Below are 23,147 nucleotides of genomic sequence, written 5' to 3'. Positions count from 1 at the left end.
GATCTGTGTCAGCTCAACAGATAGACCTTGCTCTGGAGTGAGGAGAGAGGTTCATTGGTCTAAAACACAGCACTGCTTGTATTCTGTGGGCCCAGCGGTGCCTGAACTTGGTCACACGCTTTAGATTGGTACTTTTTCCCCGCAGCCGAATTTATATCTCTGCAAAAAAACCCTCTCTAAATGTGCCCTACTTTCTCGTGTGCTTAAAATAATTTAACATTTTTTTGAACATTGATGTTGCTCAAATATTTATTCCTTTATTTTTTAATAAACAGTGCTGTGAAGGTCACTGCCCTCCAGCACACACACAGCAGAATAAATGAAATGTATGCAGCTTTCCTTCTGTTATGCAGTTAGTCTTCTGCTTCTTTAAGTGAATGTACTGGAAGTGGAAGTGCTCAAGCACGGATTATGGCGCGAAAGGGCGTTTGGCCTTAATGCGAAAGCAGCACAATGTAAATTTTGGCAGAAGGTTGGAGTACCTATTGGTACACGTGTCTTGCTACTGATAGTGCCTGTTCCGAAACAGGGGTGATGGAAACATGTCAAAACATGAATGTTACGAGCGATGCGAATGCATTACATCTGATGACGCGCTGCTAACTTTTGCAGTTACCTTGCCCCACTGAAACTACTGGAGACTGCAGTCTGTGTTTGTGGACTTTCTAGTCCAGTCAAAAGCACTGGGCGTTTGTTTTCGCCATATGCTGAATAGTGAGCCCCCCACAATGAATGAACTTCAGATACACTGTGTCTCTTGTTTTCCACTGCAGGCTAAACACCCAACATGGTAAAATTCCCCCTGCTTATGGGTGGTGCGAGTATGTGAGTCCTAGCATCCATTAAATCTACTGCAGGGAGGTAAACTTTACCATCATTTCCTCTCGGGTACATCCGTAACTCTTGGTGCCTAATAGCGGTTAATGTAGTTTTATCATCGCAATTGTTTTCATTTATTACTGAAGCCTGCTGCTAATTTTCTGGTGTTATGGAATGCGGCAGCGAGTTACCCCAGGTAATAAAAGCTTAACTCTTTGGCCTATTATTTAGCTAGACGAATAATATCAGTAATATGTCTGAATTTGATCTCGTGTCATTCGGCAGCCCGTGAACTTCTGCTTTTAATTGACCTCTGATTATGAAACACTTCACATGACATGCACCCTGTGTTAACAGGTCATGTGATAGTCATTTTGTAATTCCTTTGAAATCCTTGTTTTACACTAAGTTATAGAATTGCACTTATTTTCCTGAAGTCCTCATTTTAATTAGTGGCTTGTAGTGTACAGTGAAAATATTTGGCCCTTTTTTTTTGAAGATCTGTTGTTTGATGAAAAAAGGAACCTGGATGACCAAATACCAGTTGATGCAAAATATTTAGTCTATGAGAATGTTGATCACCCATGGTTTTTATTATTGTTGCCGTTATTTTATTATTATTGTTGTTGTTGTTGTTGTTGTGTAACTTTTGTCAGCAATGACAAAGTGCTTGCAGTAGTTACTGGTCGCTCTCCCATATTGCTGTAGAGGAATTTTGGCTCGCATGTTAAAGCAGTGATGCTTTAATTCAGTGCCATTTGTGGATTTCTGGGTATTAGCTACTGACCTTGGGCTTTGCCACAGCGTTTCATTGGGGATAGTTCCAGGCGTGCCTTTCTTAACATGGAGTTCTTAATGTGGGAGGCGGTGTTTTGTTGTCACCCATCACAACATTGCCCTTACCTGCCTGAAAGTTCCATCTCTTGACTTCCCATAGAACAGTGTTCTGGAGGGTCACGCACCTATGGTTATCGGGAAACCTAGAGACACACATTTGTATTCTTGGCTGTGTCCCCCCCCCCCCCCCCCCACAACTCTTGGAGGGTGGAGTTATGAACACTGACCTCCAGCAAAGCAACAGAGGTCTGCAGATGCCTGGATGTATTTGCATGGTTCTTTGGAACTTCCTGGGCATGTTATACCTTAAAGGGCCAGTGCATATGCAGGTTCTTGGCATAACCATTTAGTCAGCTATTCAGATCCATGAGTTTGGGATCTTCAGCCAGTCAGTCCTCTGATTAACGATCTCATTAGAGAGTTGCAGTGAAAATCCACATACACAATTGCCCTTTCTAGATCAGATTGCCCACCCCTGTCTTAAATTGTATAACAATAAATAATAAAACAAAAAAATATATATTGGGTGGAGAGATCTTTAATTGAAAGAATGCCAATTTATATCTTTGTCTGTCCAGTTTTGGTTTATCATAACATAATGACCATATTTACTTGTGCATGTGCCAGTAGAAGCCTTATCTTTGTCTTTTTTTGTCTTCTAGTTCACAGCACTGTGTTCTGTCACCTTTCACTCGATTCAATCCATTCAGATGATAGATGCACATAAATGCACAAATGGGAGCTCAGTACCTGGGAAGTCAGGGAGACCTGACCAGTAACAGTTCAGTCAACCGTCAGCAACATGACAAGAGTTTTTACTTCACTTACTTGAATCTGCATTTAAGAACTTCATTTCATGTGCTTTCTATATGCCGCCTTAAAATACGCTTTCATGTTATGGAAATGCACTCCCAGAAAGCTTAATAACGTATGAAGCAGATGAATAAAATAAAATTGTCATCGTTGACCGTAAAATGAAAACCAAACTGGAAAAAAATAACCCAAAAGAAATTTAAAAATGAAATGACTGCATGCTAGGTTTGCTCCCCTAAGAATGCATATAACAATAAATGTTTAAATAAAAACCAAGAGTGCTTTTTCCAGCTCTTTCTGTTTTTTTGCTTTTACCATTTTACTTATTTAAGCAAGACGGTTCTGTGTGAAAATGGCTCGCATGTGGGAGATTCCTTCCTCATTCATAAACTTCTGAAAATTCTTTTTTACTTCTCTGGCAGTCACATGAAACTAGAAGTGAAAAGGACGACTTCAATTATTTTGTTGCTTTGAGGTAGCTGATATTTGTTGGTGCTGGTTTACAGTATTGATTTTTAAAATTTTTTTTTTTTAAATTTATATTTACTGTTGTACTTTAACTGCACCTTCACAATGCATTCATTATGTGTATATAGAACATTCGGTGCACCTTCATAATGCATTCATAGAACATTCACAGGTTAGGGGACAAAGTCAAGTAAACTACTCTGAACCAAATTTGTAGGTTTTTGTGGTTGTGTACTGTGCATAGTGTGCACTGTTGCCATGTAACTTTCTTTGATTTGATGTGGTGGTATGTTTGGGCCAGAAAAGCTTAACAGGCAAGAATTGACTGAAGAATGAGAGCAATGTGGTGTATGTGTCAGGAGGTGGCAGTAATACTGTGCATGTTCATTGTGGTTTTGTTATGACATCATCATTGTCCTGGCAGCTACATTACCCTGCAGTGCACAGTGGTTCCACTAGTTTGGTTCTGTTCATAACACAGGTGAAATAAGAAACTGAAATGCTATTTTTTTCAAGCACTTACCTCTTTTTTTTTTGCAGATATCATCTTTTTCACATGACATTGCTTGTACATTATTTGGTCCTGCAGTTTGACTGATGGCTTTTTATAGCACAAATGTAGATGAATTCAAAGCGTTGACGCTTAAGTTGTCAACCAGCGGTGTGTGGTATTTGTTCCTGCACAAGTAATTGTGCATGTGTTTACATGTTTGTCAAGTCACTGATTGGGCTATTTTGCTCTCTCTGTCCTGGTTGCTTGCTTTTAGTTTTTTTTTTTTTTTTGTATTGTGATGTATATTTTTGAAAAGACGTCCTTTTGTTAGCCGAGTTAAGGGCGTGTGTGTGTTTATGAGCGAGAGAGTGCATCAGGGTGTTGTGTGGAGCTAACCTTCTCCCACCCGTGGCTCTGCTGCGTAACAACCCCCCCAAGGAAAGCAGTGATCTTTTCAGCGGGAGCAAAGCTTGCCTAATCACATTGGCTCTGACCAAAAGTCAATAGAATCCTTTAAATAAATTACTTGGAAACAAATTTTAAGACCAGCTATATATACCTCCATTATACGTACCATTCCTCAGATTTAAAAAAAAAAGGTTCTTCTCATGCATTCTTCTTGCTGCAACAACTGAAAATTAATGTTTTTTTTTTTTTCTTTTATACTGTCTTTAGTTGATCGGCATACATGGGATTGAAAAGGCATTCATTGAGCGGGAGCCACTTTCCAGTCAGTCACCAAATGAAAGGCATGTAGAATCTGCTTAGATCAGGTCAATGACTCAAACTCAGCACCCGATTAGGGTTACGGAAGGTACACGGAGAGTAGCGACAGCTCTGTGATCTCCGTGCCTCTGTGGTTTTGAGGATAGCTGCCTTTCTGTCTAACTGGATCTACGGTAACTTTTTGCTAATCCATCTCGTGGGTGGAGTGGGCAGATGGAAGCATTATGAGGGATGGAGGTGGGGGAAGACAGCCCATTTGCGACGTCTGTGGTACAAGGCAGCCTGTGGTGGCCTCTGGCTAGGTGTGGGACAGATTTTGAGGCCCTCTGGGACAGAGTGAGGCAAAAATGTCATGCTTTGGCATTAATGCAGTACAGTCCAATCTCTGAAGCATGCGGAGGATGGTCCAGAGCTACCCAGTCAACGATCAGACTAATTAATTTCTCCGCTTTAAAATGCACAACACTCTCCACTTTAATTTCATAGAAAGTATGTAGGAAAACTGGCACACCTTTTCACAGGAGTTTAGTTTTTACAGTAACAGCAGTCACTGGGAAATTAGAATGCCAGTCAATGAGTTCAAATTTCTGTTAATGAGGGCTTACTGTTCGTGCTTTAACAGTCTCTGCTTCAGCCTCAGCTGTTTGCTTCAGGCCGATCATGTGTTTGCCTATCACCTTGCACATATGTGACCCATCACCAGGAAATGAGTCTTAAGTCGCACTGGTAGAAATACACCCATACGACTCATTTCGTGGTGATGGGTCACATATGTATTGCTGTTGTTGCTCTGTGTGTTGCATGTCGTTAGGTATGTTGTGGTGCACTGCATGCTTTGTTTCAAATTTTAATCTGAAAACTGCTCATAATTTCGGACATTAAATTTTCATGTAATCTCGTACAGAACCATTATCTGGTTTACAACTAAACAGATTCCCACAGTCACTAAGTAGCTAGTCGGTTTTACAGATTGACTGACTTAAAAAGAACACAGATATCACATTAGTTAAATGTTGCCCAAATGTCTGGTCTGCACAATGATCTGGTCCCATTTCTTTTAAATACAGGTATTCCCTGCATTTCCGAACGTTCACTTCATGCCACTTTGCTTTTACGGAAGAACTTCATTAGTATCTGCTTTCGCAAAACTAAATGAATCCGAAGGTGGATTTTCACTTTTATGAAAAAAGGAGAAAAGCGAAAATAATTTTTGGCATTTGTTTATCAACAGTGATACTACACCTTATTGCCTGGGTGTGTAATAGGCTGCATCATCTAGGTTTGTGGAAATACACTCTACGGTGTTTTTGCAATGGCAAAATGGCCTAACAAAACATTCCTCAGAACGTGTCCCTGCTGTTAAGCGACTATTATAACTATTGATTTTAGTAAGCGAAGCTACACGGTACGTACATTATTTCTACTTTGTATAGGTTGTGTATTTATCATTTCATTCCTGTATTTACTATATATTGGTGTTAGTGTACGTTTTGTGTGTCGTTTGGTATGATTTGATAGGTTACTTTATTGGTCTGGGAACATTCAGAAAACGGAACGGTTCTTGCCTCTGCATTACAGCATTTCAGCTTATGAATGGTTACATAGGAATGCTCTACTTCTGTAAAGCGGGGGATGTATATATTGATCATAGTGTAATAATACAGTACGCTGTGCAGAAGTGTTGCTCATTCTGGGCGCACACGTTGCGTTTGTCTTCCCGGGACTTTCCCTCTAGTGGTTTGAGCCAGCACCCATATATTGATCCTTTTTAAAGTAAATATGCCTTCTAAATCTCAGAACTGGTGCGTCTAGGCAGCGCTGGCTTGATGGCAGGATATTTTGTGACTAACGTATGAGAAGAGAGAAAAAAAAAAAGTAAGCATGTTCATAATCTCCCCATCTCTGGATCTACCTGGTCGCTTTTCATATCCTGAAAACATAATGACATTTCAGAGTGCTGCAGCCTGGGTATTCATTTTTGTGTATTTTTGTTAGGAGAAAGCGCCGTAGCTTTCACTCCTACAATCTAGTTATGTTGGAGAAAGCGCCGTAGCTTTCACTCCTACAATCTCCTGTGTGAGGAAGCGCCGCAGCTTACCACTCACACACTTCCACTTCTAGGACCCAGGAATATTCGAGACAGCACACGTCTTTCTGTTTTACTTGCGCAAGGGTGCCCACTTCAGGTGCAACAGACAGTATCTGCGCCTCTGTTGAGTGTCACACAGGACAGTCCCTTGGCTTCTTTATTTATAGGGTAGGGGAGGGGTTACATGGGTCTTGTCTTTAAACTAGTCAATGCTGTGTGAGGCCTCCGTGAAACAGGGTTAATACAGAGCATTACATTTCTCAAGGTGGGCCCCCTGCTATGTTGACAGAATCTGTTTCCTTTCTCAAGGTCTCTTATTCCTGCGTCACAATCTGGTAGGCCCCTGTGAGGACATCTTGTCTGCAACCCTTTCTGGGCCATGGGTTAGTTGTTAAGGGTTGCACGTACACATATAGGAGGATAATAATATGATAAAATACACAGATACACTCTAACAATTTTGAAGGTAGTGAAGATGGGAAAACTTAATTTATAACTAAACCAACATATGTCCCTGGGTCCAAAATATGTGCAGTATGACAAAAAATGTAGTAATATTTTGAATTGGGTGGATGGCAAATTGGAGCATCCAGTCTTTTCTTGCATCATTTTCCGTCATCCACTATTGGAGGTTTGTGCCTTGTTGGTGCATGCTGGGAACTGGAGTGTAGGTCCAAAACACATGTGCTCCCTGACCTTCTGCACGCCACAGCACAAGCCCCTCAGTGAGTGTGTATCGTGAAGTGCTGTAATGGATAAATCTCTGCAGTGGCTTATAGAAAGAGTGCAGATGTGCTCTGAAAATGCTCTGCTCAAAGTGTTATTAGGTTTTGTTATGGTGTTGGTTTGCTAGTTTGTTTGCCAGCAAGTTTGTTTGTTTGTTGGTTTGTTTGTTTTTTGACTTATGGTCACATTTAATGGCCTGTCATTGTATAGTACCAGTTTAGCAGAAACTAATGGGTTATCTGTTGGTTTGCATTCCCAGAATAACTTAAATTCCGACCACAGAAATGGTATGAAACGTTTTTCAGAAATCAGCATGCTTATACCTGCAAATAAAGGAGTAGCTTAAAAAAAACCCCTCAGGTTAGTCATCTGGCTTGCTAAAATGAGGTGATCGTGTGCTCCTCCTGTTAACGTACCTGCCAACCCTCCTTAGTCACACTGCGCGCATTCACACTACAGCATTTAGGCAATTGTTGGTAATTGTGGAATTCTTCCATAGTTTTCAATTGGTCTAGAATGTGGAATTCATTCCTTGATAGTGTGTTTCCATTTGCACCATAAACAAAATAGGAAATGTGTATTTCATGATGTGGCACCAGCATAATAAAAGTGCATTATTTATGTTTTGTATGCTAATTAAGTGTAGCTCGGCTAATGACAATACGATGGAGTTTTCACACGTAGTCTAGCGTGGGTGTCGATTTTCAGGCCTGTGTGGAATTACTTGGCCAATTTGAATAAAAGACCCTTTGGTGACTCTGGGGTATAATTTCCGCATGTCAGAGGTCTGCTTAGTGTTGTGGTCCGATCCATGGGTCGAATGGTTCTGCTGTATAGTTAGATGCAGCAAGCCAGTCATTGGTCATAGTATGTGAGAGCTGCGGTTAACAGGCACCCAATACCCAGTGCTTCAGTCTCTCTCTCAGGGGAAACTTTCCAGAATCACAAGGAGTGCAGAATAGAGAATAGAAGTTTCATTGTCATTGTATATTAAATACACAATGAAACTGAAGAGACCCGACGCGTCCGTTTTGTAATTTGGCCTTCTCAGTGAAACACATTGTTTCAACTTTGTTGTTCTGCACTGCACTGTACAAGGCACCGATTTTACCAGCAAAGTCATCTGGTCGGTGTTTTTAATAAGGTACCACCCCATAAAGGAATTTTTATTTATCAAACATTAATTTAAAGAATCTTATGTAAATTCCACACACTTTTGGGTAGGTTGAATTGGCCCTGTAGTTGTGTGCACCCTGTGCTGTATTGGCGGCTGCCCTTGGTTGGTTCCTGCCTGCCCCCATTGTTCCCGGGATGGGCTCTGGTCCCCCCCACCCACAACCCCAGTTGGGATTAAGCGGTTTCAGTAAATGGATGGATGGATGTAAATTCTGTTTTTATTTTTCTATTTCCTGATTTAAAATTCTTGTTGTAAATTATTTATTCGTTTTTCCTTTTCGCCATGATATAGCTGTTGTTGATTTTGTTGACATTGTTGACGTTAAACTTAAGCCCACCAAAACCACGGTAATGAAACTAGGAGTGCTTCTCCTGTACAGGAATACTCACCTCTATTTTTTTCTCTCTTTGTCTAGGACTTGAGCACCATTTACTACCATCTCTACAACATGGATGTCTTATCGCATCTTAGGGAGCACCAGCTACGGTAAGAATAACTTAAGATGCTTTATGTGAATCACCTAAATCCCTGCCACAAGACTGCGATTTCCCTAGAGCGTATTTTCATGATTCACGATGCCTTTTAACAGCACCCCTGGAAATTTGTTCACCAGACATGTGTATCCAGAATGGGGGTGGGGGGGTGGGTGAGGTGGTGCCGGTGGTGGCGGCTGATGTTTACAAACACGCCAGGATTAGGAGTCTTTCATGTTGCCCTCCGTGCCATGGACTCTTGAGATAAAAGCAGGAGTTCCTTCAGAATGCCTCTAGGGAAAGCCTGTTGGGCCTTGAGTTCTCTGAAAAGCTGGTTGAAGAACTGGGTGTCTGCTCTGGCATTGGCCCAGTAAATAAGCTGAACCTGGAATGGCCTGAATCTCCTGGGTTTCCAGGCTAATTAAAAAAAAAAAAAAAAAAGAGCAATAGGCGGAGCCCAATGAAAGCAGGCACCTCCTGTGTACGTTGCGCACGTGGGCAGTTCCTTTTGAAGGCTCTCGCTCGCAACATCTGGATCCACCAGCAAGCTGAAGTACCTCTGCGCCGGCCCCACACCGATACGGGGCCTGTGCCTCTAAATCGCATCCCTCGTTTCAGGTCGATGTGCAACTCTGTCCGGTACGAGAGACACGAAGCCAACCACATCCTGTTCTGGTGAGTAAATGCCACCAGATCCTGTCACGTCTCGGTTTGCTTGAGAGCCCACTAGAGTTACAGGCTTCAGTCAGTCAGTGTAAGCGTACCAGGTGTGCATTCGTGTGCTCATTTTGCTCTCCGATAATGTATTCATGACCTGCTAAGTTTAGCACGTCTGGAAACTTTTACGCTTAAGGGTAGCTGCTGTTCACCATTTGATTTTGTTTGACCGCCATTCTCTTCAGCAATGTATTTGATGCTGGTCCACTATCATCCAGGATTTGCTGAACGAGATAGGAGCTTCTAAAAACAGATTGAAGTATCTTGATTTGCTGAAGACATTTTTGGAATGCTTTCCCCTAGTGTTTATAAGAACTGCAGCATCAGAGCTGAATCTGTTTGAACAAGTTTTTGATAGGCATGAAACCGTAGGACTCCTGTATTGGTATTTTGTAATTTTAGATGAAACTGTGTAAGAGCTGTACCTACAGTGTCAGAATCTACACTGGTGCTTAAATGTTCTACACTGGTGCTTAAATCTTTATTACGAAAACATTCAGAAGCCACAAATGCTCTCAAATGTGCATCCAGTTCCAGCTGTTTTTTTTTTTCTGAGAGTAACTTGACATCCATCCTTCCATTCCCAGCCCCGACAACCTCTCAACATGTTGGTACATCCTTCTGACCGGCTCAGTGTTTGTGAAGGAGCATATGTTTCTGGCCAGATGCTGGTACGTTCCTCTTCATTCACACGTACTTTCCGTGGTGCTTGTCTGCATGTGCGCCGTCACCTGCTGTTATGCCGCCTCTGATCTCTCACCGGGCAGCAAACCGGTGATGGCAGCAGTGAGCGGATGAATTGTAGCTCTGGGGTTTTGCGTGCGCCCCATAGGGGGCTGTTTTGAGAAAGCCGATCAATCACCAGTGAAACTGCAGAGGAAATTGTCTCCCAGACCTTTTTTCAGAGGTAGGTGGGTGTCAACATGGGGGGGGGGGGGTTTGTTTAAAGCCTGTATAAAATTCTTGGGGCCCATGTGACCGCTATAACTACAAGGCTCCGTGACGAGGGTGCGTTTTCTTTATTGGACACAGATGTCCCGAAAGCATCTAGGGAAACAGTAGTGAGTACTCACTCCAGTTTCGTGCTTTTTTTTTTCTTTCTTTTTCCGCCGCCTTTTTTATAACCTCTGCCGTCGTACACGCCCGTCGAAGGAATCTGGTTCCCCTTTGGCTAAGGACGACAGCTCGGGCGATGCCCTAGCCCTCTCTGCAGGATTCCAACAGGGTCCTTTGAGCACATGCTGTCCCTGTGCGTTTCACTTTTAAATCGTTAAGTAAGCAACTGGAGTAGAGCCAGGTGTGTGTGTGTGGGGGGGGGGGGGGGGGGGCTCCACTCTCCTGCTGGTACTGGGTGTGTGTTTGTGTGTGCGTGTGTGTTGTGGGGTCACAGGGTGAGTAGGGGCTGGCTGGAATGTGGAACTCCCCGGCTGGACGGTGACTCGGCCATGTGTTCCTGGGGTGTGGCGCCAGCTCTGAGCTCCCCCAGGCGGGAAGTGAGGACGCCAGCTTCCCGGACGGCCACCCCCCCCCCCCCTGCCTCCAAACGAAGAGGCACATGCTGGGGAGAGGAGCAGAGGACAGCGCTCGCCGCCGAAGAGAGGATCTAGCGGAGTCTTCGTCACTCCTGGGCCCACGCCAGTAAACAGGAGCTGGATTGCATGGATGTGTTTGGCAGTTCTGGCTCTGCTCCGACTGGCTATTGCATGCTGCCTCTGGGAAAAGCCTGAAATAACACTTGAATCAAAGAGCACTCGAAGGAAGCAGACCCCTTGTTAGGATCTGATTGTTCTCTTGCCACTTCTAGTACGTTGTCCTGTTTGGATTGGGAGCCAGTTTCTGGGACTTTCTGTGGCTTTTTTTTAAGCAGGAAGGAGCATTTCGGGAGAGTGGGATGTTGCTGCTGGATGCTGTGTGAAGACACTAGGGAGCGATCATGCTTTCCCTCTTTGGGTGCCCAAGTCGTCATGGACCCTGACACCAGAAAGTAAAATCGGACCTCCGTCTTATGATAACCCTCACGGGTTTTAAATAGGCCTGTTTTAATCCTCGCTGTCAGTCTTCCCTTTATATGACGTCATCGGGCCCCTTATGTAGTGTTTGCTGTGCTCAGAGCTTCCATCGGGTCTGCACCATTGCACTGGGCAGTCGCTCTGGCTGTAATAGTAAGTCCTTTGTTCTGCTCTCGGTTGTTTTTATTTTTTGATGCGGGGATATTTTCTTTTCTGCAGCCGGTGAATCAAAGCCAATGAGCGTAACAACAACCGCCGGCCCTCCTCAACTTTTCCACGCTCTCCTTAATCTTGCCCGACTAACGTGCCACTGAGCTTAGCTCTGCTTGGGAGCCTGGGGTGCAGTGATTAAAGAGCGCGTTCAGGTGGGGGTCAGAGTGCAGTCGCAGATGCTTGGGTTACAGAGCTCAGGCTTCTCTCTTGGGTTTTGCAGGTCTGTCTTCAGCCGTCACTTCTTGGTTCCTGTGGCTGCGCAGCCTTTCTGCGGTGTGCTTCCGTTTTTGTCGTGCTTTTTTAATGTTCAGCGTTAAGAGAAACACAGAACTGCAGAAACTTCTCAACTCTGGACCTACGGAGCTAGTCTGGCACTTTTTAATATTGTGGGCTAGAGTTTGCTTTGGGGCATTGACTGCATTGTTGACTAGAAAGGGCCAAATGACTGCAAAATAAGGACCAGTGTGAGTCAGGCTTGGGTGCCACACGTCATGAGTCATGCCAGGCCGTTGGTTCCCAACACATCTTTTAAATTTGTTTGTTTATTAAAATGCAATTTAACCCTTGAGTTACAATGCGCATATATTGTTAGTGTAGTCTATGTCCCCTGGTACCGAAGAGGAAAGGGTAGTTTTCTAGTTCTGTTTGCGGCGTCTTTCGGTTGACGAACTGGACTTAAACGTGCCCCATGTGTCACTGCAGATTTTAAACCCATTAGCCGCAAAAGGGTTAACGGCTAAAACAGTAGATAAAGGAACAGTGGGTACACGACGTGAAGCGAAACTGTAAGGAACCGTCTGCTTTTGCGATCCAATATGAAAGTCCGATGCGCTTTCCTGCGACCCGCCGAGTTGGCCCGCCTTTCCAAAGACCGTGGAGGAGAGCGAGAGAGCGGGGACACCACATCTGTGGTTTCTGTCAACGTTGTCAGCAGTCTGTTCTGTTACCGTGGAGATTGTTTGAAAACAGAACCCCCCCCTTCTCGACGAAAAAGTCTATGACAAACATATTGTTTTTGTGGTGTGTGCAGTTTTTATAATGTGTGTGTGTGTGTGTGTGTATTTTTTTAAATATAGTTGTCATGGTTTCTGGTAAAATGTCTGGTAAATTCGACCTAATGGGGCAAATTTAGAAATCGAGGAACAGGAGTGTAGCTGAAGTTGTAACCCCCCAAAAAATGTGGCATTTGACCTAAAGTTGTGCTTTATATTTACTTTTATATTTTGGATTTATCGTAGTCAGACTTTCACAGTCTGCCCAGTTTTCGTCAGACAGGCAGTCACGTAAGATGTCACAAAATAGCATCTTACGAAGAGTCCTGAACTTGTCACAGTTTAACTCTTTTTTTGAACCGGTAGTGTATCCTGAGTTTTTGACTTCAGTAATTAACGTAACGTTAACATGTGTGTCTGTCCCAGCCCGTTAGCTGTTGTCGGAGTGGCTGTACCATTGTTGTCACTAACCTGCCTGTGTGGTTGACGTAAAGAAGCAGGGCCTGTCGATGTCGGTTGCCCGTCATGGGGAGGCAGTGCTTTTGAAGTGGAGATGCGAGCAGGGAGGTAAATCCTGGTGCTTTGATGACCCCTTGATCCCTGTTGGTCAGCTGCAGAGCTCTGATTTGCTGGAGTATGAAGACTGTGCTGTTGATGCGTCTGAGCTCATTGCCAGAGCCTGGGCCTCTATTGCATGGGGTGGGGGGGGGGGCTTGATATTATACTGACTGCATGGCTGTTAATGGTGCATTTCTGTGGAGCCCGAGAGCTGCAATGCAGCATGCGACCTGACCCTTCTGCCACTAAAACTTTTGCGTGGATGGTGCATTTTTCCCATTTTCCCCATAACTGTCATGCACTGCTCTGCGACATGAAGGGCTGGTGTTGGCAGCACCCGGATGTCTTCCGGACGTCCGCATGCCGCCATGCAACATGTCTGAGATGTAAATGAAAAAAAAATCTCTGTCCATCAAAGTGTGACACGTGAAGAATGGACACAATCAGACGACGGCTTCTGACCCCCCTCTGGTGGTGGGGTTTGTCTGCCTCTCTGATAACAGGAGGTCACCGTCTGCTTATATTCATGCTGGGCTTCAGCTCGACCGGAAACGGGAAGAAATGTGAGCAAGGTTCAGTCGTATCTGAAGCCTCTAGATAGCCGAGATGCTAAACTTTAACAGCTTGGCACACGTTTCTACCATTGAGGGATAAGGGGTAAGCTGATAAAGGACATCCCCAGTGACCCCAGAAGGCATTGGTGACGGGTTATAATATTTTGGTTTTTTTTTTTTGTTCTTTTTCTTGCGAATGTATGGAGCAAAATGACCAAAGGCGGAACGACCTCATGTACCCTGGGGCTGTGTTGATGGCTGTGTTAGCTGTCACTGGTGGCGTTGCTGGCCAAAAACCCGGCATGTCGTCCACTTCAGGACTCCTCAGACGGGGTGGGGGCAAGGCGCTGCTGGAGAGCATGTACTAGTGCAGGGCTATTTAGTCCTGCACAGACGTCACGCAGACGTCACTAATGCGATTGGGACCCATTTTCTGCCTGAGTACTGTTTGTTTAAGTGCAATCACTGCGCTCCACAGAAATGCGCGTGGCTCTAATCCTGTCTCAGGTGTTTCCTGATATCAGACGCACCGAGCCTCCTTCCGTTGGCCACGTCATCGCGTCCGGCCGCCCGTCCCTGGGTGATGCGGCCGCATTTTAACACACGACTCCCGTTTTCTCTCCGCAGCTTCGGCAGACAGCTGGGGGGCCGACGAGGCTGTGAATGCATCACGCTCCAGCCATCGGAGATGATCGTGGTGAGTGGCACCTTCTCCGCCTCCCATCCCCCTCTGTCCCGGTCAGGACCGAGGATGGCACCTCCCGGCGGGCCCCCACCCCAGATGGCGCAACCCAGTCAGTGACCCATGTCTGAATTTTGACCCCCAGTGCAGTTTCAGAGATGTTGTGCAACATCTCGTGCTTGTCATTCATTCGCAGAGCAAACAGAGTTTGGCCGGTTAACTGCAGATTGCAGTTCTGTAAATATACAGGGTGGACCGGAAGTAGGTATACAGTTTTCATTTTGCAAGTTCGGACTGGGTTATCCCGAGATGGGTTGGTGCCTCACCCTGGGTGGTTTCCTGCCTTGTATAAGCTCCCTATCCCCCGCAAACCGGAATAGGATAAGCGGTAATGGAAAAGGGATGGATGGATGATTGGGTCATGTTTAGTCTGGTAGGTTTTTGAAATGTCCTCTGTCAACGTTTATCCATCCTGGAGCCTGTTCCTGACCCTGTGGCACACTTTAGCTACCCTGACAACATCTTGGATTCGGCGATGTGGTAGCATTGACTGGCAACCACCTTCACCAGACCTGGGTGGGCGGGCGTAGTTAAGGCTTTTGAGAGGAAGCTCTGCACAGTGGATAAATTGAAGGAGTTCATCTCGCAAGCATTTCTGCACATTGATGCTGACCGGGATTTGTGTGCTAAAGTGTGTCTCAGTGTCGGGGACAGGCGCCAGGAATGGATCACCGGGGACGGAGGAAGACTAAACATGACCCAATCAGTACTGTAAAGTAACCGTATACATTCTTTTGGCCCACCTTGTAATATAAAGGATTATGAATGGGCTATTAATTTGTGGATTTAATTAGGACTTTGCAGGGGGTCCTGACTTTAAATGAGGGTAGATTTTTACTCCTGGTTATTTGCTTTTAGGAATGACCTGGGCTCCAAAAGCAGTTAGTGACTGTAGTTTTTCAGGTTGTAACACTCTTCTGTAAGCTAAGCCTGCAACACAGGCTGGGCACCGGTTAGCAGTGACCTGATCTCACTAAGCCAGTAAATAACATTGTAGTTCTCCATGCTTTTAACGCATGCTGTTTCTGTCACATGATGCCTTCGTTTTTTTTCTCTATACACGAGGGATGACACGGGCCCGGGCATTTGCGTAACGGACAATGAAAGTACATTGACAGCAGATGTGTAGGAAGCTCTCGCCGCCATGGTCTCCCACAATCCCAGACATCCCTTGGGAAAAGCTGGGACTAGCCTGGCATGGGTGACTCCGAAATACAACGACCAGTGGGGCGTCGGGCTGCTGCCGGCTAATTCCTGGCCTGATCTACCCTCCCCTCCCCTCCCCTCCCCTCTCCACCTCTTGTGACGCTGCCCCATTGTAAGTAGTACAAAACAAACATGTAATCAGTTCAGTGACACGCAGTGGGCCTCAGGAATGGCCAGAAGTTTGCAGTGAGCGCCGGCCCCGCCCGTTCCCCCCGCCGCAGCACGCCACTTTGCCTGCTGAGCAGCTGCCTGTTTCCTCAGTGTTACCCGGGGACTTGCCAGCGCGGCTGGTTAACACGCAAGCGCGCGTCTCTTTAAACATCGACGCAGGAGCTTTAAAAGTTTCGAAGACGGGGGGTGGGGGGGTGTTTCGAAGGACATGCGGGCGCCGTGAGAGATGAGGCTCCAGAGGATGGGGTGGCGGAATGTGCCTGCGAGGTTTTAATCTGTGATACCGTGCAGCCAGATCTCAGAGAAGATATCTGTTCCTTTACGGCTTCGTGCAGGAAGCGTCAGCCGCCTCTTCGCAAGACCTGCTCCGCGCTTACAAGAAGGCGGCTGACACTAACTGCTCTCTTCACCCGAGTGAGGGCCCGCAGGAGAGAAGGAAAGGGGGAACTGAGGACAGGGGGCCCCGTGCCTTACCATCGCCGGCGCCCCACGCCTGGCCTCCCTCCGCGACCCGCCCTCAGCCTCCGCCCCCTTTCTTTGCCTCCCCGATGAGCCTGCTTCAACTACACCGGCTCTCCATCCTATGGAGGAACTGGATGTTTAACCAGGACCCTGGCGACCATGTGTTCCAGGTGGAGAACACCAGCGAGGGCGAGGACGGCGAGCTGCAGCGAGAAGCGCCACTGCGCTCGTCCCGCCGCCGCTTTCGGAAGGTCAACCATCGCGGCGAGAGGGAGCTCATCACAGACGGACAGGACGCCCAGGGCACTCAGGCGGTGAGCAGCCTCTCGGGCACCTCCCCGCCACCACCCGCCGCCGCTGTCTGGATCGTGGGATCGTTCCCCTGGTTTAGTGCTGTTGCCATCTGTTCGGGGGGGGGCATGTGTTTTCAAGAGTTGCACGTGTCAGTGCACTGAGGGCCCTTCTGTGCTTGAGGTCTGAAAAGTGAGTCTTTGTTCTGGTGCAGCCTGAGAGGCACTTGAGTGAAATTAAGACATACAGAATCTGTGTGACATTACCACACCCCCCTTTGCGTTTCATAGCGGTAAAATAAGTAGCGTTAAATATGCATGCAAAGATCGAGGTAGTTAGGGCAGTAGAGCTTTGGCAGATTAAAAAAACAGAATAAGCCTACTGCGTGTTAAATTAATTCTTTGAAGCAAATCGGCATGTACAGAATGACTGAATGTGCTTGTCGGGAAATCCGTTAGGGGTGTTTCTTAAATTTCACCATGTGCCGAGGGGACCCCCCCGCCCCCTCCCCCCAAATGCCCAGCTCTAGTCGATAGGATCGATTTGAGTTTCAGTTACAGTTTCTCCGTAATCTGTTCGCACCACATTTCATCACCCCGGTGCGACGTGGCAGTTGGTGAATCTTCCTTTGGCGATTCCCTCCCCCAAAGTCGCGTCAGCCTGCATGTGCCCACGTTCCAACCGGCCCAGTCTGGAATGAATGACAACGGTTGGGGCCATCTTTAGGGGAAAGCCTTGGTAAATGCTGATTAGGGTGTTTCAGCAGAAGTGGAAGTGAATAGGCAGCAGAGCGCTTCAGTGTGGTGGTCGGTGGTTACCTGCTGCCCGCCCAAAATCATATTGTGTCGGTCTCTCTCGGACCCACGTCCCAAAACATTGGCTATTGATAATTACCCTGATGCCCTTAATGAATTGTGATGATTCCAGTCCTCCTTGGCCTCCACTGTAAAGGGCTTTAAGCCCGTAGGCTGAGAGATCTCGGGACCGTCCTCTCTGTAAATGTTAGTTGCCTCAGCCTTTGGTTTGATGTTGTTGTGGGCTGACGTCACGGATCTGGTTTCCGCTGCCATTCTGGAACTGACCCTGACATTTGACGTAAGTGCCGCTAATTACCACTGAGGAACCTGCCTGTTTAGATGCCCCCCCCTCCCCACATTATCATCACGCTGCCATTTTTAAAGACAGGTTTGGCGACCCCCCACTGATGTGGTAACGCGCTAATGGACTCCAGTGGATGCCGGACTGTGTTCGCAAGGCTCGTCTCGGCTTAATCTGGTCCGCTAGACCGTAATTGGTGGCTCGCTCGCTGGTGGCCACTCTAGCCCTCAGTGATGAAAGAAAGGGCGTCTTTCTCAGTGGGGAGGGGGCTCGACAACCTTTTTACCAATGGCACCTTCTCCTTTGATGCTCCAGTGATATCCAGTGTTATTAAAAGCAGCGGGAGTGTAAATGATGCAGCAATCGACTGGCTGCCCTAGTTAAATGTTTGGCTGATTACGTATTTTCGGTTATGAGAATATTTGGTGGATTACATACCTTTACCGCAGCTGTATTGCCACATGGTAACGTGGTTTGTATGTCACTTTATTCTGCTTTCAGTGTGACTGGTAGTGAAATGCCCTTTTTTAATCGCCACCCCTGTCCCATATATCATAGATACCCAGGCAGCCATCGCCGTAGAACAAGGCAGTGCAGATATTAGGGGGTTTACTGCAGTGTTTATAAGCCGCAGGAAAGAATAAGGTTATTAGATAGAGATCTGCCGGGAGCTGAAGATCATCGGGGCTGCACTTGCAGTGGGAAAATTGCGCCGTTACGTGGGAGAAGACGTGTTGCGTTAGTCTGTGGTATCGAACTTCCTGTCTGCATGGGTCCTTCTCTCGCCGCTTGGGTGTCCACACTGGTTGAGATCGGGGCACCGTGAGCGGCATACAGAAAGACGGGGATTTCACCAGTGATGACAGAGGCGTTTCCGTCTTGCGCAAAGCTGTCCGACTTGGCAAATGTCGGCGATTTTTGTTGCATTACTCTCGCTTGGCGTTGACATCACCCATGTGCCACCATGGCGAGGAACCGTCCTTCCATCCACTTGGAACAAATGTGACACGCGGGTCGTGATGTCGCCGCTGCATTCTCGTCACCCCAGAGTGCCAGAGCATGAAACCTGACACGAAAACCAGGGCGAGGGGTTGTACTGTCTCGCGTGTGGCGGAAGCCAGCGGTCGCAGACACGGAAGTGAAGTAGGCCCCGTTTACGCGTGGTTGCTCCTGGAAAAGCAGGAAGCAGGTGTTACAGGACAGCTTCAGCGCTTTTCGCGATCGGCTCTGAGGCTGACGGTTTGGCAGATCTCCTTTCCGCTGTTCCAGCCGCCGTTGTCATTCCTAAATTTAGAGGATCGCGTCCCCGAGTTGAGATGGTAACCTTTCAGCCTCCCGAGCCCCCGCTCTGCACCCAGGGGATGGCTTGTATTTTCGGCACACTTAGCTGTACGATGTTGTAATTGGGGTGCCTTTTCACGGTACCCCAGGGAGTGCTTGAGCTGCTTGTGAGCAGCTGGTTCACTAGCAAATAGCCTCCCCCAGCAGAAGGAAGGAAAAGTGAATACGGCGCATGAGTGCTGGGGGGAGGGTGATCCTGGCCTTGCCTCCTGCTCAGGGCCCCTCCGGAACTGGGTGTGGAGACCCCTGTTAAAATCACAGGAATTCCTTCGCCAGAGTAGCTGTGGACACAATAGGCCTGCAGCCCTCAGCACACCGACCTGTGCTTTTGGTCATGTTATTGTTCTGAAGAACGGATGGGGGAAATCTGCTTTTCCACACACAGTGATGCAGTGCGTTTGTGGGCGGATCTGTGGGTCAAAGGTCACCATGCTAATGAGGGACCTGAGCCAAGTGCTGGACGTGGACATGGATGTGGTGACTGTGTGACATCATTTCGTCATTTGGCCCTGACTGAGGGTACCCCCCCTCCCACCCTCACTGGGATGAGAGTAGCTCTGCCAGGTCAGTTATTCACCAAAGGGCGTTTTAACAGATGCCTGATGCTGTTAGCTGGGGAAACTGCAGTGCTGTAAGAATGTTTACATCTTGCCTGTTTAGCAGGTGCATTTTTGTTCAAAGCGACGCACATGTGAGGCAAATAGCACACTGCGGATTCAGTGGGTGGCCATGCTGCGGGCCCAAGTCGGACATGTATAAGGTGCAAACCGCACGCTGACCCAGATGCAGCTGCAGACAGACGGACTGTCAGGCGAGCACACATGCACGTACTCGGGAGGGGGGGGGGGGGTGCGGGTAGAATCGCTATGGCGCTGGCTGGGCGAGTGCTGAGGACAGGGTGTGTTAAATAAAAGATGAGAGCGTGCGTGTGTACACATGTGCTTGGGGGGGTGGGGGCACGTGCAATCTCTACAGATAACTGCACATTTTCACTGTAAGCAGCATCTGCTAGCCTACCACCCTTGCCAGACTTCTTTCCCCAAGGTTTGAGAGGGGCATCCCTACACTGACAGGTCCACCACAAGAGGGGGGATGGGGGTATCTTCCAGCGTTTGCAGCCGATCACTCTCTGTACTTTTTCTTACGGGTGACACTCTCCAGAGAGCTCCATGTGCTGGCCTCTGATTGGCTGCTTGTGAAAGGGATGATGTCATCCTTACCACAGGGCTAACAGAAGGAAATGGAATTCAGTTCTCGTTATTGTGCCGGTGCTGGCCAATAGGGGTGCAGGGCCACGCAGATGTGTGTTTTGAAAGCTATGCCTTTGTCTTTTTAGCAATCTGTGAGCTTTAGCCTCTCTTAATAGTGCATATTAATTCTGCTGTATTGAGTTTTGGAATAATGCCAGGCTGCTGGTCATGTGAAACGTGAATCGCACATGAATATTGCCATCAGGACGTGCTTTCAGATGAGCTCGACCCATTGTGAGTGGGGATGCCTCGCTCTTGGATTCAGGATCATTATGTTGGAATAATTGGGCGTTACAGATCCCACCGGGGGCCACACTGTCTCTGCTGTGAGAAGCGGCATACATTAGCATATTTATCTGCCGCTATGCGCAGACCTGTCTCTGCCGCGTGCCTGGTGACCAGGCCTGCGTGCGCAAGCTGCATTATTGCTGCCGCCGTCGCTGTTGTTTTGGAGATGCGGCTGTTCCTATGCATGCAGCTGGATCAATAGCGGCACCGTCTCCGCTCCTGCCAGACGGCCAGCACACACCCCCCCCCCCCCCCCCCCCCCACCCTTCCTGCGTAGGTGATGTCATCCGTTCTGCTCCCCTCTCTCTCTCTCTCTCTCTCTCTCTCTCTCTCTCTCTCTCCTCCCACTCTCTGGCTCCTTATTAGAGGTTCCTCCTCACAGCGGAGCTCCTAGTCCACGGGTGGCTATCCTGCGGGGGGAGCAGCCGAGAGCGCAGCCAAAAAGGGGGGGGTTCCGGTGAGCATCGGGCGACACGATCGAAGTAGTCTACTCCGGACGATGGACAGGGGCCCCCGCGTGCCGGCGTAGGGCGAGAGCCGGTGCCTGCGCTGAGGCCGTGGGGTTGGGGGCGTGGGTGGGTGGGGGTTGGGGGGGGTTTCCCCGGGTGCCTTCTTTCCCTCCCTCGGTGGTGGATCCAGGGATCTCCCCCAGAGTTCACTGCTTGTCTGAGATGTTTGGAGAGGGACTCTGCTCAGGCACACCTGAAGGCTGCTGGACCGGCTCCCTTTGCACCGAGGGCTTTCCTGGATGCGGCTACACTGAACTTCGGCAAGTTCGGGGGAGCTGAACCGAGTCCCTCCCGAGCGAAAGGGCGCATGGTGCAGCAGCTGCAGGGGAGCGGAGATTCCGGACTTCTGTGACGCTTCTGCCGCTCCTCCTCCTCGCCTTCATCTTCCGCTTTACCTGTGAGAGTGGCAGCTCACCCGGCTACGTGTGTGTTATTTCACCCCCCCAATCCGAGTTTGGACTTCTAGAGAGCTGCTCTGCTGCTGATCCATCTTACCGTGACCCTGGACGAGTCCAACCGGCCTTGGGCGCCTTTCCCTTTTCCGCTCTGAAAAAAACGAAAACTTTCCCCTTCTCTTGGGGAAATGGCTTTCCTCGTCCGTTGCTATGCCAACTGCCTCCAGCCATGGTCCTCCAAAGTAAGTGATGCTGTAACCCTCCCTCCCACCTCCATCCCCTTGTTCCAGTTCACATTCACATCTGGCGTCCAAATCACGTCTGTGCGTTTCACCATGTGAAAGATACGGTATCTCTTGCGGCTGCTCGTTTTTCCCGCATTTCATTTTGCTGCCGTCTTATAAACCTGCAAGATAGATGCTTCTGTTTGAGATGGAATTTGATATGCAAATGTGTCCTGGGTCACTGTTCGTCGGGTCTTGAGATCGGAACCGAGCCCCGGGTATCGTCGGGGAAAATGCTCCGGCCCACCGCTTCAGGATCTCCTCCCGGGCTGCACTGGCCGTTGATTGGCTGTACTGTCACCATCCTGGCTGAGCTCGCCGCAGCCCCAAACCACTCCAGCGTCCCAACAGGCAGTCTGCTCCCTCACCCTGACCTTGTCAGCCACTCTTGTTGCCCCCCCCCCACCCTTCTCCTTCACTAATTAAAGTGCCCGAGTTCTGATGGGATCACAGCTGAGGCTCAGGAACAGAAGACAACCCCAGAGACATCACTCGCATCTTCAGTGACCCCTCCCCCGTCCCTAAAGATCCCGCCCCCCCCCCCCCCCCCCCCTTTAATACCTCACCTCCTGCCAGATAGTGCTGCTGTCTTGCTCGGGGCTGCTGTTTTGGAGATGCTCAACTCTCCCACGCTAAGCGTCCATCTCGCAGTGTGTGAAATGAGCCAGTTGCCCTGGGAAATTATGTCTTTTTGTTGAGATTTTTAATTTTTTTTCTTTCCAAGATGTTTGTCTTAATTGTGTCCTAATTAACTGTCCGAGTGTAATGAGCTTTGAGGCAATGACGTCAGTCTGGTTAGCGGGATGTGTGTCGAAGTCCGGGTCATCAACTTTGCGGATGGATTATAAATGTTCTTTTTATTGTTTTCGACTTTAGTCTAGGGGCGACTTGAATATTGGAAAGTTAGAATAATTCCAAGGGCCCCTGAGTGATAAGGGCCCTAAAAAAAATTGGTACAATGTTGCATTGGCCTGGTTTGGGGCCCCAAATTATGTAGGGCCAAAAATCTTTATCGAGTCCATCTAAAAGTTATGATTTGATTTGATTCACAAAAATTCTCCAACCCTTAAAATCTGTGCCCAAAGCAATGTGAGTTTATTATAATATCTTAACATTATTACAGGGAGCTATGGTATAGAAAACTATCAGCAGTAACAGTTAATCCCTGTCGATTTAACTTCGACAGATTTCTGAGTGTGTTCGCCACACTTGATGTGTGTAGAGTTTCGTTTCCGTCTCTCTGATATTCTGGGCTGATTTAGGGAGTGACTTGCCTGGCCTGTGTGATCGCCAGAACTGTAATCAATATGAATGAGTTGTAATCACCTCGGGATGCGTAAGGTGCTGAATATAGCCGTTAATGCCTTTGTGTGTGGCGAGCAGGCCTCCTGCTGTCATGGTCATGTTTCAGAGTGGCCTGTGGGGGCTGCTGGTAAATATTGGTGT

The 23,147-nt window shown here is 47.7% G+C and overlaps 1 protein-coding gene across 9 annotated transcripts in view; it reads left to right on the top strand.

The window, feature by feature from the left end:
* Nucleotides 1–23,147, top strand: part of rapgef6 (Rap guanine nucleotide exchange factor (GEF) 6) — a 68,823-nt gene that overhangs the window by 8,602 nt on the left and 37,074 nt on the right. For 3 of the 9 annotated variants that reach the window (XM_048995066.1, XM_048995064.1, XM_048995063.1), the window contains exons 2-6: nucleotides 8,564–8,634; nucleotides 9,240–9,296; nucleotides 9,926–10,009; nucleotides 14,292–14,361; nucleotides 16,416–16,559. In XM_048995066.1, coding sequence (XP_048851023.1) covers nucleotides 8,564–8,634; nucleotides 9,240–9,296; nucleotides 9,926–10,009; nucleotides 14,292–14,361; nucleotides 16,416–16,559 — 426 coding nt within the window. Of the gene's footprint in view, nucleotides 1–8,563; nucleotides 8,635–9,105; nucleotides 9,297–9,925; nucleotides 10,010–10,683; nucleotides 11,323–11,347; nucleotides 11,501–14,291; nucleotides 14,362–16,415; nucleotides 16,560–23,147 lie in introns of those variants that run through there. The other 6 variants (XM_048995062.1, XM_048995065.1, XM_048995061.1 and 3 more) reach the window with 4 other exon arrangements.

The sequence above is a fragment of the Brienomyrus brachyistius genome, chromosome 24, assembly GCF_023856365.1.
Source record: "Brienomyrus brachyistius isolate T26 chromosome 24, BBRACH_0.4, whole genome shotgun sequence".
In the NCBI taxonomy this organism is placed as follows: Eukaryota; Metazoa; Chordata; class Actinopteri; order Osteoglossiformes; family Mormyridae; genus Brienomyrus; species Brienomyrus brachyistius.
The sequence above is the reverse complement of the archived record's forward strand: the minus strand, read 5'-3'. Positions and strand labels throughout refer to the sequence as shown.